Raw genomic sequence first — 13,902 nt, forward strand, 5'->3', positions numbered from 1 at the left:
GGGGAAGTTCTCCCTTGGCCCTGACAGTGACCGCCAGGCAGGTAGAATATACAGTGTGGATATGCGGGACAAAGGAATGATTCGTGCTACTCAGAACGGTGTACAACTTGAAACTTACGAATTGTTTATTTTTGGAATTTTCCATTTAATACTTTCAGACTGCAATTGACAAGGTACTACAGTCAGAGAACTAGGAGGACCTGGAGAACGAGGACCCAGAGGCCCAGGGAGGAAAGACTGCAGAGGCGGGTGGTCAGCAGAGGCACTGCTGCGGCAGGGCAGAGGGTGGTGAGGAGGGGTGAAGCGGAGGCCCAGGAGGGAGCTACTGGCCTTCAAGAAAGTAGGACAGGGACAACACTACTGAGCAGTTTGGGGCTACAGAGAAAGAAAGAATGAGGGCAATATCTCAAGGTTGTAGCTGGGCTTTGGGAAGTTTTTTCAAGGAAAGCAGGTATTTTTGAGTCCATGTGTAGATACACTGCAAGAACCTAGTGGTGAGAAAGAGAGCAAAGATATTAAAAAAGACAGGGAATAGCAGGTGACACACCACCTTAGGGCAGGTGGAAGGTTGTGATGGGTCACAAGTAGAGGGATTGGAAAGCAGGAAGGGAAAAAAACCTGTTTTTAGCATAAGTGGGAGGAGTAGAGAAAGCAAACTGCCAAGAAATATGTGCTCCTAAAAGGTCTCCACTTAGGAGAAAACCCTAAAATCTTTTGATGTAGCCTGAGCAAGTGGTGAATAAATGTTGACATAGGTTTGGAGATGAGAAAGGCTGTGTATAGCAAATTTATCCAGCTTGAAAAGTAATTTGTCCTTAAATGGAGTTTGCAACAGCATCAGTATTGTCTCTGACTCTGTTGCCTCCTGTTTCTTTCTAAGACTTTTCCAGAAGCACTGGCTTTGGTGATATCTTGATGGTTGATGAAATATTTGGTAACTGAATGAGAAGAGAGGTCTGTTGCCCTCGGTGCTGAGGGAAGTGAGTGAGGAGAAATGCTGCCAGTTGTAAGGTTGTGGGCAGGGCGGTTCAAGAGGAGAATTATGAGAAGGCTAGCTTAGTCCTCAAGGCCTGTTGCTATTCTTGATTTTATTTTTTTCTGTGTTTTTATCTCATGGTGCCCAATAAATATTTGTTCAGTGAGCAAATAAATGTAAAGTCAGACTCTGCACACAAGAGTCAAAGAAATCTTATTTCCTGGAAAAGCTAGTTGAATTAAGTGTAGTTTCCACAATCACCTCTCCTGGCTCATTTTGTTTCAGCCATAAGGGATCTGAGAGACTTCAGATCCTTCAAAGCAGTAGGTGGAAAGACCCCACTGGCTAACTGTCATGGCCAGGTGCTTGGCCTTCTGTGGACTCCTCCCACCTGGTGTCCTGCTAACCTGTCCTGGCAGTGATGGCCTGGCCGAGGCATTAAAGGGTTTCTTCTGGAGTCTGGTTGGTTTCAAATCCTGGTTTTGCTGGGTTAGATTGGAGAAGCAACTTAACTTTTTGGAGGCTCCATTTCCTCATCTGTAAAATGGGTATAATAATAGTTCCCATTTCACAGGATGGTTTTGAAGATTAAATAAGGTAATGCAAGTAAAGCACGCAGGAGGGTTTCCTGCACACAGTACTCAGTAAATGTTAGCTATTATCGAAGTTATAGCTGCCTTTGATTAATACAAATTAGTAAATTTACTTAGTAAATGTAATCTGACATTCTTTGAAAATATGCAGTATGTGTGTGTATTAGAGAGAGAGAGGGAAAGAGAGAGACTGAGTTTTGGTGGTGAGCATTTTGGGGCCACCTAGGCCGACATCCTGTCGCAGTTGAAGATGTGCTTCTGAGAGGTGAAATGACTTGCTGAGGTAATATCACTAATAAAGGCCGAAAAAAGTCTAAATACTATGTTTTTGACTCTCAATCCAGTGTCTTTTCCACTATACCTCATTTCCAGGCATGACTTGTTAGTTTTTCGAAAATCATCCCAAATTATGTTCCAATTCAACTTTGCCCAAGTTTGTCCTAGTGAGCCAAAGACCAGGGACGTGGAGCACAGCGGTCCGCCTGGCCAGTAGATGGCGCCGAGGCGCTGCCAGCAGGACTGGTGGAGGCTGCAGGGGGCGGGGCTCTAATTGGTCCGAAAGCCTCGGCCCGTCTATCCAATCAGAAGCGCCTGCGTCACACGTCATTGGTCTGGGGCGGCCGCCCGCGGAATTTGAAATGGCTGACGGACTGCTGACTGGGAGCGGCCCGGAGTCGGAAGCCATGGCGCCGGGGCGCACCGGCTGGGCGGCCGAGGAGGAGCCGGCGCCCCAGGGGAAAGGTGAGCACCCGCCCGAGAAGCCGCTGCTGGCGGTGGTCTGGGGCGTCGGGACACCTGGAGGGCGCCTGGGTGACCGGCCTTCCGAACCCGCTGGCCAGGGCGGCGGGGGCGGCTGTGCGAGGCGGGGACCCGCTCTCAGGACGCCGAAGTCGGGAGGTACCGGCGGCCGCTCCCTCCCCGCCCGCTCTGGCCTCAGGCTTCCTGAGACTGGAGGGAGTTGGGTGGAGCCAGGAACTGCCAACCTGGATGGGCTTCAGGGAACTTTGAGCACATCCATCTTTTCTTTTTCATCTGCATCTCAAAGGAGATCCTGAATCACACTTCCCTTTCCCGAAAAAGAAGAAAGTTTGAACCCTTGGCCTTGATAGCTTTCCTGTGCACCGAGGGCAGGCGACATGCCCGAAGTTAAGGGAGCCAACTTGGGGCGGAGTCCAGAAATGGAACCCAGGTCTCCTAATTCTATGTCCTGTCTACTTCCTTGTGGAGATTCCATTATTTTTTTTTTCCTGACAGTTTAAGCTGGTTCACGTTTTTACTTTAACACTTTCCGTTGTGTTGTGTAGTGGAAAGAGTCCTGGTGAAGTGAGAAAATGTAGCTGTGACTTAATTATACTGCTAACCTTTCAAAATGGCAAAAGTGGCTTGACTTCAGTTTTCCCATCTGGAAGACAGAGCCAAGGGTTCTACTTGTGGTGAAGATATAAATATAAATGATGTGTGAAGAGTAACATTTTCAAAGTTGCTGCTGTCAACGGAAAAAAAAGCCAAACTCTGTAAAATAATTTTAAAGAGATTTATTCTGAGCCAAATTTGAGGACCATGACCTGGAGCCAAGCTCAAGAGGCCTTGAGCAAGTGGACTCGCTGTGGCTGGGTTACAGTTGGTTTTATACATTACAGGGAGACAGGGGTTACAGGGAAAGTCATAAATCAATCCGTGGGAGGCATACATTGGTTTGGCCCTAAAAGGTGGGCCATCTGGAAGCGAAGGCTTACAAGGTTACAGGTGGGTTTAATGATTCTTTGGCTTGTAATTGGCTAAAGACAGGAAGCTTTGTCTAAAGGCTTGGAATGTTTTAACGTACTTGCTGTTTATCAGAGAGATAAGCCACCAGACATATACTTGTTGCATAAATTGAGGACCTGCAGGTCTGTCTTGCACACCCTTAGGCCTGTTAGTGGGTTACAAAGGGTGTCCCCAAGAAGGGAGGGGGCATGATAAGATATGTCTGACCTCCTTCCTCCTGGCAGGCAATTTAGTTTTAGGATATTCCTTTGGCCATGAGGGGGTCCATTCAGTCAGCTGGTGGGGGGGGGGGGAGTCTTAAAATTTTATTTTAGTTCACACTGCAAAGAAAGACAAATATTGCATGATATCATTTACATGTGGAATCTAAAAAAGCAGAACTTAGAGGAACAGAGTAAAACAGTGGTTGTCAGGGACTGGGGGTGGGGGAAATGGAGAGATGTTGGTCAGAGGGTACAAAGTTTCAGTTATGCAGGATGAATAAATTCTGGGGATCTAATATACAGCATGGTGTTTATAATCCTGTATTGTGTATTTGAAATTTGCTAAGAGGGTAGATCATAAGTGTTCTCACTACACACACACAGGGTAGCTATGTGAGGTGATGGAAATGTTAATTTGCTTTATTGTGGTAGTCATGTATATCAAAACATCACATTGTACACCTTAAATATATACAATTTTTATTTGCCACTTATGCCTCAATAAAGCTGGAACAACAAAACAAAAACAAAGCAGCTGTAAAGAATGGTGTTGAAGGTATTATTTCTTTTTTTTTTTTGAGACAGAGTCTCACTCTGTTGCCCAGGCTAGAGTGAGTGCCGTGGCATCAGCCTAGCTCACAGCAACCTCAGACTCCTGAGCTCAAGCAATCCTCCTGTCTCAGCCTCCCCAGTAGCTGGGACTACAGGCATGCGCCACCATGCCCGGCTAATTTTTTTTCTATATATATTTTTAGCTGTCCATATAATTTCTTTCTATTTTTAGTAGAGATGGGGTCTCGCTCTTGCTCAGGCTGGTCTCGAACTCCTGAGCTCAAACGATCCGCCCACCTCGGCCTCCCAGAGTGCTAGGATTACAGGCGTGAGCCACCGCGCCCGGCCTGAAGGTATTATTTCTTTAACAAACATATACTATGTGTATAATTGGCACTGTTGTAAATGATTAAAAAATAATTTATTTGATCCTCTTAATTGAAGTAGGCATACTATTTTTATCTTTTCTTTATGGGTGAGGAAACTGAGGCACAGAGAGATTGTCTCACAGCCGGTAAGGTATTGATGTCCTCTAAGGCTCATATGTATCAGTGTTTGTGAGTGGTAGATCCTTGAGTACACTTTGGTCACTGTGGGGTCAAGTAATTTTGGTGGCCTAAGCAGGATCAGGGAAATGGAAAGAAGGAAAAAAGCAAGGGGGTTAGGGGAAGCAAGACTGCTGCTAATAATGGTTTCAAATACTTTCCCTGAAACCACCTCTGGAAACTACTCTGCCAGTCTAAATGCTACCCTTAGCATTGTTTATTTAGAAGTCGTTTCGTTTATTAAAAACATCTTATTACACAGAATTATATATGCCACTGGCTGAATCATGCCTTATAAAACATAATTACACACAGGCCAAAGCTAACATGATTTGCATTTTCTGATCTTTTCCTTAGACACAGTCATTGAAATTAATGAGGAAGAACCTAGTAGGCTTAGTGAAATAAACCTTATGCATTATTAAGAATCTCTCACTCGTTTATTGAGGGGCCATTGAGAGACTGATATTGTAGAAAATAAAAGGGAGGCTTCAACTCATTTGAAAGGGAGAGGGAGTATAGGAAATCAACTCCCTCTTTTAATGCAGCTTTATGGAATTGTTTTGGGAAAGAATCTGTAAGACATTTGACCGTTAAAACTTGCTAACTAAAGTAAAAATTGTAGCTGTATCCTTTGAAGGAGAACTTGTGTGGTTTCCACTGAATTAAAAAACAACCCTCTACCGCTCCTCTGAAAAATGTCACAGAATAACAGTAACAAAAACCTAGCTTGTGGCTGGGCGCCCTGGCTCAGACCTATAATCCTAGCACTCTGGGAGGCCTAGGCGGGCGGATTGTTTGAGCTCAGGAGTTCAAGACCAGCCTGAGCAAGAGCAAGACCCCGTCTGTACTAAAAATAGAAAGAAATTATATGGACAGCTAAAAATATATATAGAAAAATTAGCCAGGCCTGGTAGCGCATGCCTGTAGTCCCAGCTACTTAGGAGGCTGAGGCAGGAGGATCACTTGAGCCCAGGAGTTTGAGGTTGCTGTGAGCTAGGCTGATGCCATGGCACTCTAGCCCAGGCAACAGGTGAGACTCTGTCTCCAAAAAAAAAAGAAAAAAAACCTAGCTTGTGAAAGATCTTAAGCTCTTACTGTTTAAAAGTAGAACTTGGATTTTGAGAAATATTTAGGTTTGGAAACTAGTACTTCTGATAATGATAGAGGTAAGTAGAACATTCATATTCAAATCCTTGTTTGTATTTTGCTTGGAATTTCTAAGCAAGGATGTGAAAATAGAAGCACTCTATAAGCACTGAAAATAGCTGGGATAGTTGAGTCTGCTTATTTTGTTGATTTTTTTTAGGTTTGTTCCAAGATGAAGATTCATGCAGTGATTGTAGCTATCATGATAAACCTGGTGCTAGTTTACAAAGTTTTGCGCTAGAAGGAAAAACTCCTTTCCCAGAAATTTTCCAAACAAGTCAACTTCTGTTCTATGAGCGATTCAGAGCCTATCAAGATTACATTTTGGGTGAGTAGGTTCTCTTTTTTGTTTCTTTTATCTTTAGTTTACAAGTAGATTGTCTATGTCAGTCCCTCAGATTGCCAGTTATTGGTTCTGAGAAAGTGGATTGAAATGGATTTATTAACTTCTCTCTGCTTTATGCATTCTTAATTCTTACTGTGTTTAATTTGTTTGTAGCTGACTGCAAGGCCTCGGAGGTAAGGGAATTTACAGCCGAGTTCTTGGAGAAGGTCCTTGAACCATCTGGTTGGCGGGCAGCCTGGCACACTAATGTGTTCAAGGTGCTGGTTGAGGTAAATTAACGTTGTTAAGACATTTGTCTCTAGCTATAAGCACTTCACTTCAGACTGTTACAGCCAAAGTGCTTATTTTCTTTTTCTTTTTTTGTTTTGGATTGAAACCTTTTATTAACATATGCTGTTCTCCCATCTACAAGTAAGCGTACTGTGAACATACAGGAAATGGGTATATATGCACTGTAACCAGCCTTTGGATCATTCAGAAGGAAGATCCATATGTTGGACATATATATTCTGACTTAAATGTGCATCACTGTCAGTTGGTAAATGAGTGTTCACAATACTTACGTCATAAAAAAATGCTTTAAAACTTGTTCCGAACCATAAATACAACAACAAAAATAAAGTAATTGTTATCATGGTACAATTATTGGTATTTCCTTTTCGTCTTCACAATTTTAGCTAATATTGTTTCATCATCTTAGTTGATAATCACAAAGAATGACTTAGATGTTGGGTGATGGGGAAAAAAGTCATGAGCAATTTACCTATCCATTTTAATCAATGATCTAAAAAAAATCGCATATCAGTGTTCCAAATTAGTGCAGCTCTAGCCACAAAGCAGAAAGTGAGCATAGATTTCTTCACATTCATTTTCACCTTTCTCCAACTTCTGAACCCTAGCCATTCTACTTCCTCTGTTATTCTTCCTCAAATAAATGTTTGCTCATAACCTGAACAGGGATAATAATAGGAATAGCAAACAGTTTGATAACATTTATTATATTCCAGACCCACCCTAAGAACATTGCATGAATTAACCCCCCCATCTTCACACTAACCCTAAGGGGCCATTGCTATTACATTTTCCATTTCTCAGATGAGGAAAATAAGGCACAAAAATGTTAAGTAAATTGCCCAGGGTCACACATGTAGTCAGGGGAAAGACCAGTTGAACCCAGCCAGTTTAGCTCAACAGTACATGCACATAATCACTATATCATTGCTTCACAAATGTATCACCCCCAGATTTTGTTGAAATATAGACACTAATTGAATAGGTCAGGGCTGGAGGCTAAGTTTGTGCATTTTTTTTTTTTTTAATTTCATCTTATTGTTATGGGGGATACAGAATTGCAGGTTACATACGTTGCCCATGCACCGCCCTTCCCCCCAAGTCAGAGCTCCCAAAGTGCTTATTTTTTTAATTAAAGTTTATGAGCTGATTGAAACAGCATGTTTTTCACATCTAATTGCCATGGTGTATGAAGCATTCCACAAATTTTAAAGGCAAGTGAAGAGAAACTATCAGGGAATTCAGGTGGTTTAAGTTTCAGTGTCCTTTGGCAAGGGGAACTGGATTATAAACCTATGAAGTGGAGGAGGTATTTGAGATCATTTAAAAAATAAGGAGGCCTAATTATGAAATTAACAGTTTCAATTAATTTTTTACCTTCTTAGTTTTAGCCCATTAAGTAGCTCAAGAGGCATTTTAAAGAGCCCATTTTTTTGCCTAGCAAATTTGTCGATACGTGGTTAATCTCTTGATAAAGTGTCCCATTGCAGAAAGTAAAAACAATTTTATTTTTCAACTGACTGAGCCTTTTACATTAAATTTGCACTCTAATTACAGCTGTGAATTTTTCTTAGTGTTTGTTAACTAGACCACAAAAAACTGCTGTTAAACTAAAATGTTAAACCAGGGAGTATGAATGCAAGTTGTTGCTACAGCTCCTTCAGAAAATGGGGACGTCACATACTGCAGTGATTATGTACGAGGCAGTGGGTTGCAGCTGTTCCTTGTGAATTTTTAAATTTTGGGTTATGCTAATATCTTTTGAAGTTCAGGCCTATTAATTTGGTTATAATAGTGCTTCCCTCTGCCCTCCATCAATTCTCTAAAAGCAAAGTCATTGTTTTAAAAGGGAAGTATGCCATTTCTTTGCTTGAAAGTCCTAATGCATTGCATTTACCTAGTGTTGGCTTTATGTCTTCTCATTGCCCCAGAGAACACATAAAATCCAAGCTCCTTCTGATGCCCTTCATGTCCTGATCTCCTTGCCTCTCTCCCCCCCCCCATCTCTTGCTGCTCCGTGGCCTGCCTCCCGCTCATTTCCTCCCTTTGGTTCCAGCAAGAGGCATTGCCTTTCTGCTCCTCCAGCTGCTAAGCTTGTCTCTGCCTTTTGTGCCTTCCCTGCTCTTTAGATGGCTGCTTCCTTTTCACCCCTCTCAGCTCAGCTCAGAGTTGACTCCCCCTGGCCATCCCAGCAAAATCAGATCACCACCCCTGTTAGTTATTATCTGTCATTCTCTGTTATTCTACTCCTCAGCATCTTGTTTATTTATCTCCCTGATACAATGTAAGCTCCATGAAATTAGGAGTCAAGCCTGTCTTGTTTATCCTTTATATTATGGAAGAAGCCTGCTCGCCCCCATTTCATGCTTTAAAAAACTCAGGCTGTTAGTTGTATTTTATCTGTGTATCCTAATTTTGATTTCCATGTGTTAAGTCACATTATTTTAAATTTCAGGTCACAGATGTGGACTTTTCCGCCTTGAAGGTAGTGGTGAGGCTTGCCGAACCATACCTCTGTGAATCTCAAGTGAGCACTTTTACCTTGGAGTGTATGAACGAGCTCCTCAATCTGAAGGAACATCGGTTGCCCCTGCAGGAGCTGTGGGTGGTATATGACGATTCTGGAGTGTTTGACCAGACAGCACTTGCAATTGAGCATGTCAGGTAGGAAGAGAAGTTGATAAAAATAATCTTGTGGGCCGGGCGCGGTGGCTCACGCCTGTAATCCTAGCACTCTGGGTGGCCGAGGTGGGTGGATCATTGAGCTCAGGAGTTCGAGACCAGCCCGAGCAAGAGTGAGACCCCGTCTCTACTAAAAATAGAAAGAAATTAGCTGGACAACTAAAAATATATAGAAAAAAATTAGCCGGGCATGATGGCGCATGCCTGTAATCCCAGCTACTTGGGAGGCTGAGGCAGGAGGATCGCTTGAGCCCAGGAGCTTGAGGTTGCTGTGAGCTAGGCTGACACCATGGCACTCACTCTAGCCCGGGCAACAGAGTGAGACTCTGTCTCAAAAAAAAAAAAAATAATAATAATCTTGTGGATAGAAAGTTTGGATGAAATGAAGTAATGCTGGTCTGTTAGACCCAGAGTTAAAACTCAAACTATAAACTTGGTCATTGTAATATTTTAAAATATTCAAAGATAGGAGAATCTTTTTGAAATTAAAAACATTTTTTAAATGCTTTAAATCATTTTCTGATAATTTCAAACTTACAGAAAAGCTGAAAAAAATAGTAACCTTGAATGATGCAAGGTTTAGGGGTGCCATCTTCCTACATAGTCAAAAATCTGAGTATAACTTTTGACTCCCCCCAAACTTAACTAATAGCCTACTGTTGACCAGAAGCCTTACCGATAACATAGTCAATTAACACATTTTATGTGTATTTGTACTGTATTCTTACAATAAAGTAAGCTAGAGAAAAAAAATTTTATTAAGAAAAATCATGGCTAGGCGTGGTGGCTCACCCCTGTAATCCTAGCACTTTGGGAGGCTGAGGCAGGAGGATCATTTGAGCCCAGGAGTTTGAGGTTGCTGTGAGCTAGGATGATGCCATGGCGTTCTAGCCTGGGCAACAGAGGGAGACTCTGTCCAAAAAGGAAAAAGAAAAAGAAAAATAAGGAAGACAAAATATATTTACTATTCATTAAGTGGAAGTGGATCATCACAAGGGTCTTCATCCTCATCTTTAAGTTGAGCTTAAAGGCTGGGGAGGAGGAAGAGGCAGGGTTGGTCTTAGAGGTGGAAGAGGTGGAGGGGTGAAAGGGGAGGCAGGAGAGGCAAGCACATTCGGTGTAACTTAGAAGTGGACCTGTGAAGTTCAAACCCATGTTGTTCAAGGGTCAAGTGTACAAACAATTCCTGTTTATCTTTCACCTGGTTTCCCTACATGTTAACAAAAGATACGGGATTCTTAATTGGTTTGTATGTATTTAGAAACTGCCTTAAACATTGTGGATGCCAAGGCTTATGGTTGGTAAATTAGAATTGAGAGGACAGAAAGGGCCAGGCGCGGTGGCTCACGCCTGTAATCCTAGCACTCTGGGAGGCCGAGGTGGGCAGATCGTTTGAGCTCAGGAGTTCGAGACCAGCCTGAGCAAGAGCGAGACCCCATCTCTACTAAAAATAGAAAGAAATTATATGGACAGCTAAAAATATATATAGAAAAAATTAGCCGGGCATGGTGGTGCATGCCTGTAGTCCCAGCTACTTGGGAGGCTGAGACAGGAGGATCGCTTGAGCCCAGGAGTTTGAGGTTGCTGTGAGCTAGGCTGACGCCACGGCACTCACTCTAGCCCGGGCAACAGAGTGAGACTCTGTCTCAAAAAAAAAAAAAAAAAAAAAAAAAAAAAAAAGAGGACAGAAAGAAAGAGGAAAGGGAAAAAAGTGAAGAGGGTTGTATACAATGATGTGTGTACTGCTAAGACTAATACACATTTTTTTAAGCATATGTCTAGTCAAAGACAGTGTTTTCTCAGGCTGATTCCAGGATCCTTAGGGCACGTGTTCATGCCTTTCAGCCTTTTTTGGCGTAGTTATTTCCCCTTGTACAAGTGGACCCCTTATTCCATAAGTGAGAAAGCAAGCCCATACCTGGATTAATAAGTATGATTTAAAAACATTTTTTAGATAAATCTTTTATCAGATCCTGACACAGTTCTTTTGGATCTTCTGTATATAAGTATAGTCACTAAACAAGGCTTACTTTTAGCTATTAAAAATGGACTTCCAGGAACTGGAAGTCTGGATAATACATAATTATCATAATGTTAATAATGTTGTTTGGTGTTTTGTAGTTTAAAAAGTACTTTTTAATTTCTATACCATTAGTGAGTTACCTGGTTTTGCTGAGCTTGATTTGAATACTGTACAAAGAAGCAGGGTTTCTCAGTGCTTCCAGCATCTTATGGACAATTTCTAATTGTGTGCAGGAACATTTAACCCTAGATGTTCAGTATTAGGCCAAGCAATATGATGTAAAGAACTGATTTGGTCCAGAACCAAATTAACTCCTTTATATTTCTCTCATTTTAAAAAAGTCTATTAATTGAAGCATTTGAAGCTAAAGGAATAACTGATGAGTTTAGGAAATTAGTAATCAGGGAGCTAATATCTCTTACTGGGTATAGAAGTTGGTAGAAAGCCAAGTATCTAGAATTGGTAATGTTATTTGAAGAGGACCCTGGTTAAATTTCCTCTTCATTTTGGGGGCTCAGATTCTAGTCAGTGCCCGGAGAAGGTCAAATTATGAGGGTTTTCATTTGCTCATTGATTCAATACATATTTGAGTGCCAGTTCCTTAGTTGAGGGTGCGGTATGTCTGGTACATGAAATAGACACCACATCATCAAGGACTGTCAGTCTAAAGGTGGGAGATGAGCCTTGATGAAGTAATCATACAAAGATATGTATGTGATTGGAAATGACAATGAGTGCTGTGAAGACTTACAGTATCCTAAGGCCAGGTCAGGTTGCTGTTCCATGATTATTTCTGGAGGACATGACATTTGAACTTGAGTCTGAAGGGTTAGCTAGGTGAAAGGGGTGGCAGGGGTGGAGGAGGGAGCAGGTTCAGGAGCTCAGTGGGTTTAAGAAGCTAAAAAGCTGAAAGGCTTTGTGTTTTAAAAGGTTCATTCGGACTGCTGTGTGGAAAATGAATGGAGGGAGATGGAATAGGGAGGCCAGTTAAGAGGCAAGTGAGGACTAGAGTGGGAATATGGAGAGGACGGACAGAGGCTTACTGAGAAAGTGGAACGGCCAGGACTTGGTGGCCGAGTGGATATGGGGGATGAGGAGATGTGAGTGGACATGGGAGAAGTCAAGGCTGACTTGCAGGTTTCTGGCTTGAAGGAGTAAACACTGGAGGAGGTGCAGATGTGAGTGGTGAGGATGATGTTTGAGCTGAGTTATGAACTGTAAATACAAGCTTGCCAGGTGGAGAAGGTGGGAGGCACTTCTGGCAGCCTGACCAGCGTGTTACGTGGAGGTTTGAAAAAGCCTGTGAAACTAGAAGTTTTGTATGAGGGCTCTGAGGCAGGAGAGGTGCATTAGAGTCAGATAATGAATCCAAGTAACATTGCCCAGCTCAGGACTTCATTCTGAGGCCAGCAGGGAGCCAGCAGACTTTTTACTGAGAAGAGGCATGCTTAGGATCATTTTTTAAAAGAAAGATAGACTCTAGAGGGTGAAGAGATTGACAGCCTAATCTACAAGAATTAAGAGATAGCTTCATTTTCAGTGCTCCTTCCTTTCACAGCAGAACTTCTTGAAAGTTATACATAGTCACAGTCTGTACTTCTGCGCACCCAGTACTGCTTCTACCCTGGCTTCACAACTGAAATTGTGCTCAAGGTCACCCAAGACGTCCGTGTTATTGTATGCAGCTGACACTTCTCTAATCTCATCTTGCTTAACCTCCTGACCACATTCTAGGTGTTTGATCATTCCCATCTTCTTTTTTTTTTTTTTTTTTTTTTGTGACAAACTCTTGCTCTGTTGCCCAGGCTAGAGTGCCGTGGCGTCAGCCTAGCTCACAGCAACCTCACACTCCTGGGCTCAAGCAATCCTCCTGCCTCAGCCTCCCGAGTAGCTGGGACTACAGGCATGTCCCACCATGCCCAGCTAATTTTTTCTATATATTTTTAGTTGTCCAGATCACTTCTTTCTATTTTTTTTAGTAGAGATGGGGTCTCGCTCTTGCTCAGGCTGGTCTCGAACTCCTGAGCTGAAACGATCCACCCGCCTTGGCCTCCCAGAGTGCTAGGATTACAGGCGTGAGCCACCATGCCCAGCCATTCCCATCTTCTTAACACACTCTCCTCTCAGTTTCTGCAATACCACTGTTCAGTTGGTGTCTCGCTGGTGCTGTCTTAGTCATCTTGGCCAGCTCTTCCTCTCATGCTCAAACTTTAGAATGTTGGAGTTACCTAGGGAACATTCCTAGGCTCTCTACTCTTCTTTCTCTAATCACCCTTGGAAACATGTTAGAATCACCTGGGGATTTTCTTGATAGATGTGTTCCAACCAGTACATGAAGAAGGAAAGATAGAATCAGAATATCAGTATTTTGTAATCACTAATGAAATAAAAGTGGTAGGCAGTGATCATCAATGACTACCTTAACCATTAGGTAAAAAACTGATAGGGAACTTTGTAATAGGGGGGATCAGGCTGACAATATCTGAATCCATTGATCAAACTTAACCTCACAAACAGAGATGGCCAGGCATGACAGTAAGTCCTCACTTAACACTGTGAATAGGTTCTTGGAAACTGATTTTAAGTGAAACAATATATATATAGTGAAAAAAATTTTATCATAGCCTAATTGATGTAAACAAGAGTTAAAGTTCTTAGGGCATATTTCTGGTTATAAAAACATCAGCAGGCCGGGCGCGGTGGCTCACGCCTGTAATCCTAGCACTCTGGGAGGCCGAGGTGGGCGGATCGTTTGAGCTCAGGAGTTCGAGACCA

At 42.5% G+C, this 13,902-nt stretch overlaps 1 protein-coding gene across 3 annotated transcripts in view; it reads left to right on the forward strand.

Moving 5' to 3' along the window:
• Positions 1–2,207: 2,207 nt before the first annotated feature.
• Positions 2,208–13,902, forward strand: part of SHCBP1 (SHC binding and spindle associated 1) — a 44,807-nt gene continuing 33,112 nt past the window's right edge. For 2 of the 3 annotated variants that reach the window (XM_069456526.1, XM_069456528.1), the window contains exons 1-4: positions 2,208–2,310; positions 5,946–6,113; positions 6,285–6,400; positions 8,878–9,086. In XM_069456526.1, the coding sequence (XP_069312627.1) occupies positions 2,208–2,310; positions 5,946–6,113; positions 6,285–6,400; positions 8,878–9,086 (596 nt within the window). The remainder of the gene's footprint in view (positions 2,311–5,945; positions 6,114–6,284; positions 6,401–8,877; positions 9,087–13,902) is intronic. The other variant, XM_069456527.1, reaches the window with a different exon arrangement.

This window comes from Eulemur rufifrons, chromosome 23, assembly GCF_041146395.1.
Source record: "Eulemur rufifrons isolate Redbay chromosome 23, OSU_ERuf_1, whole genome shotgun sequence".
In the NCBI taxonomy this organism is placed as follows: Eukaryota; Metazoa; Chordata; class Mammalia; order Primates; family Lemuridae; genus Eulemur; species Eulemur rufifrons.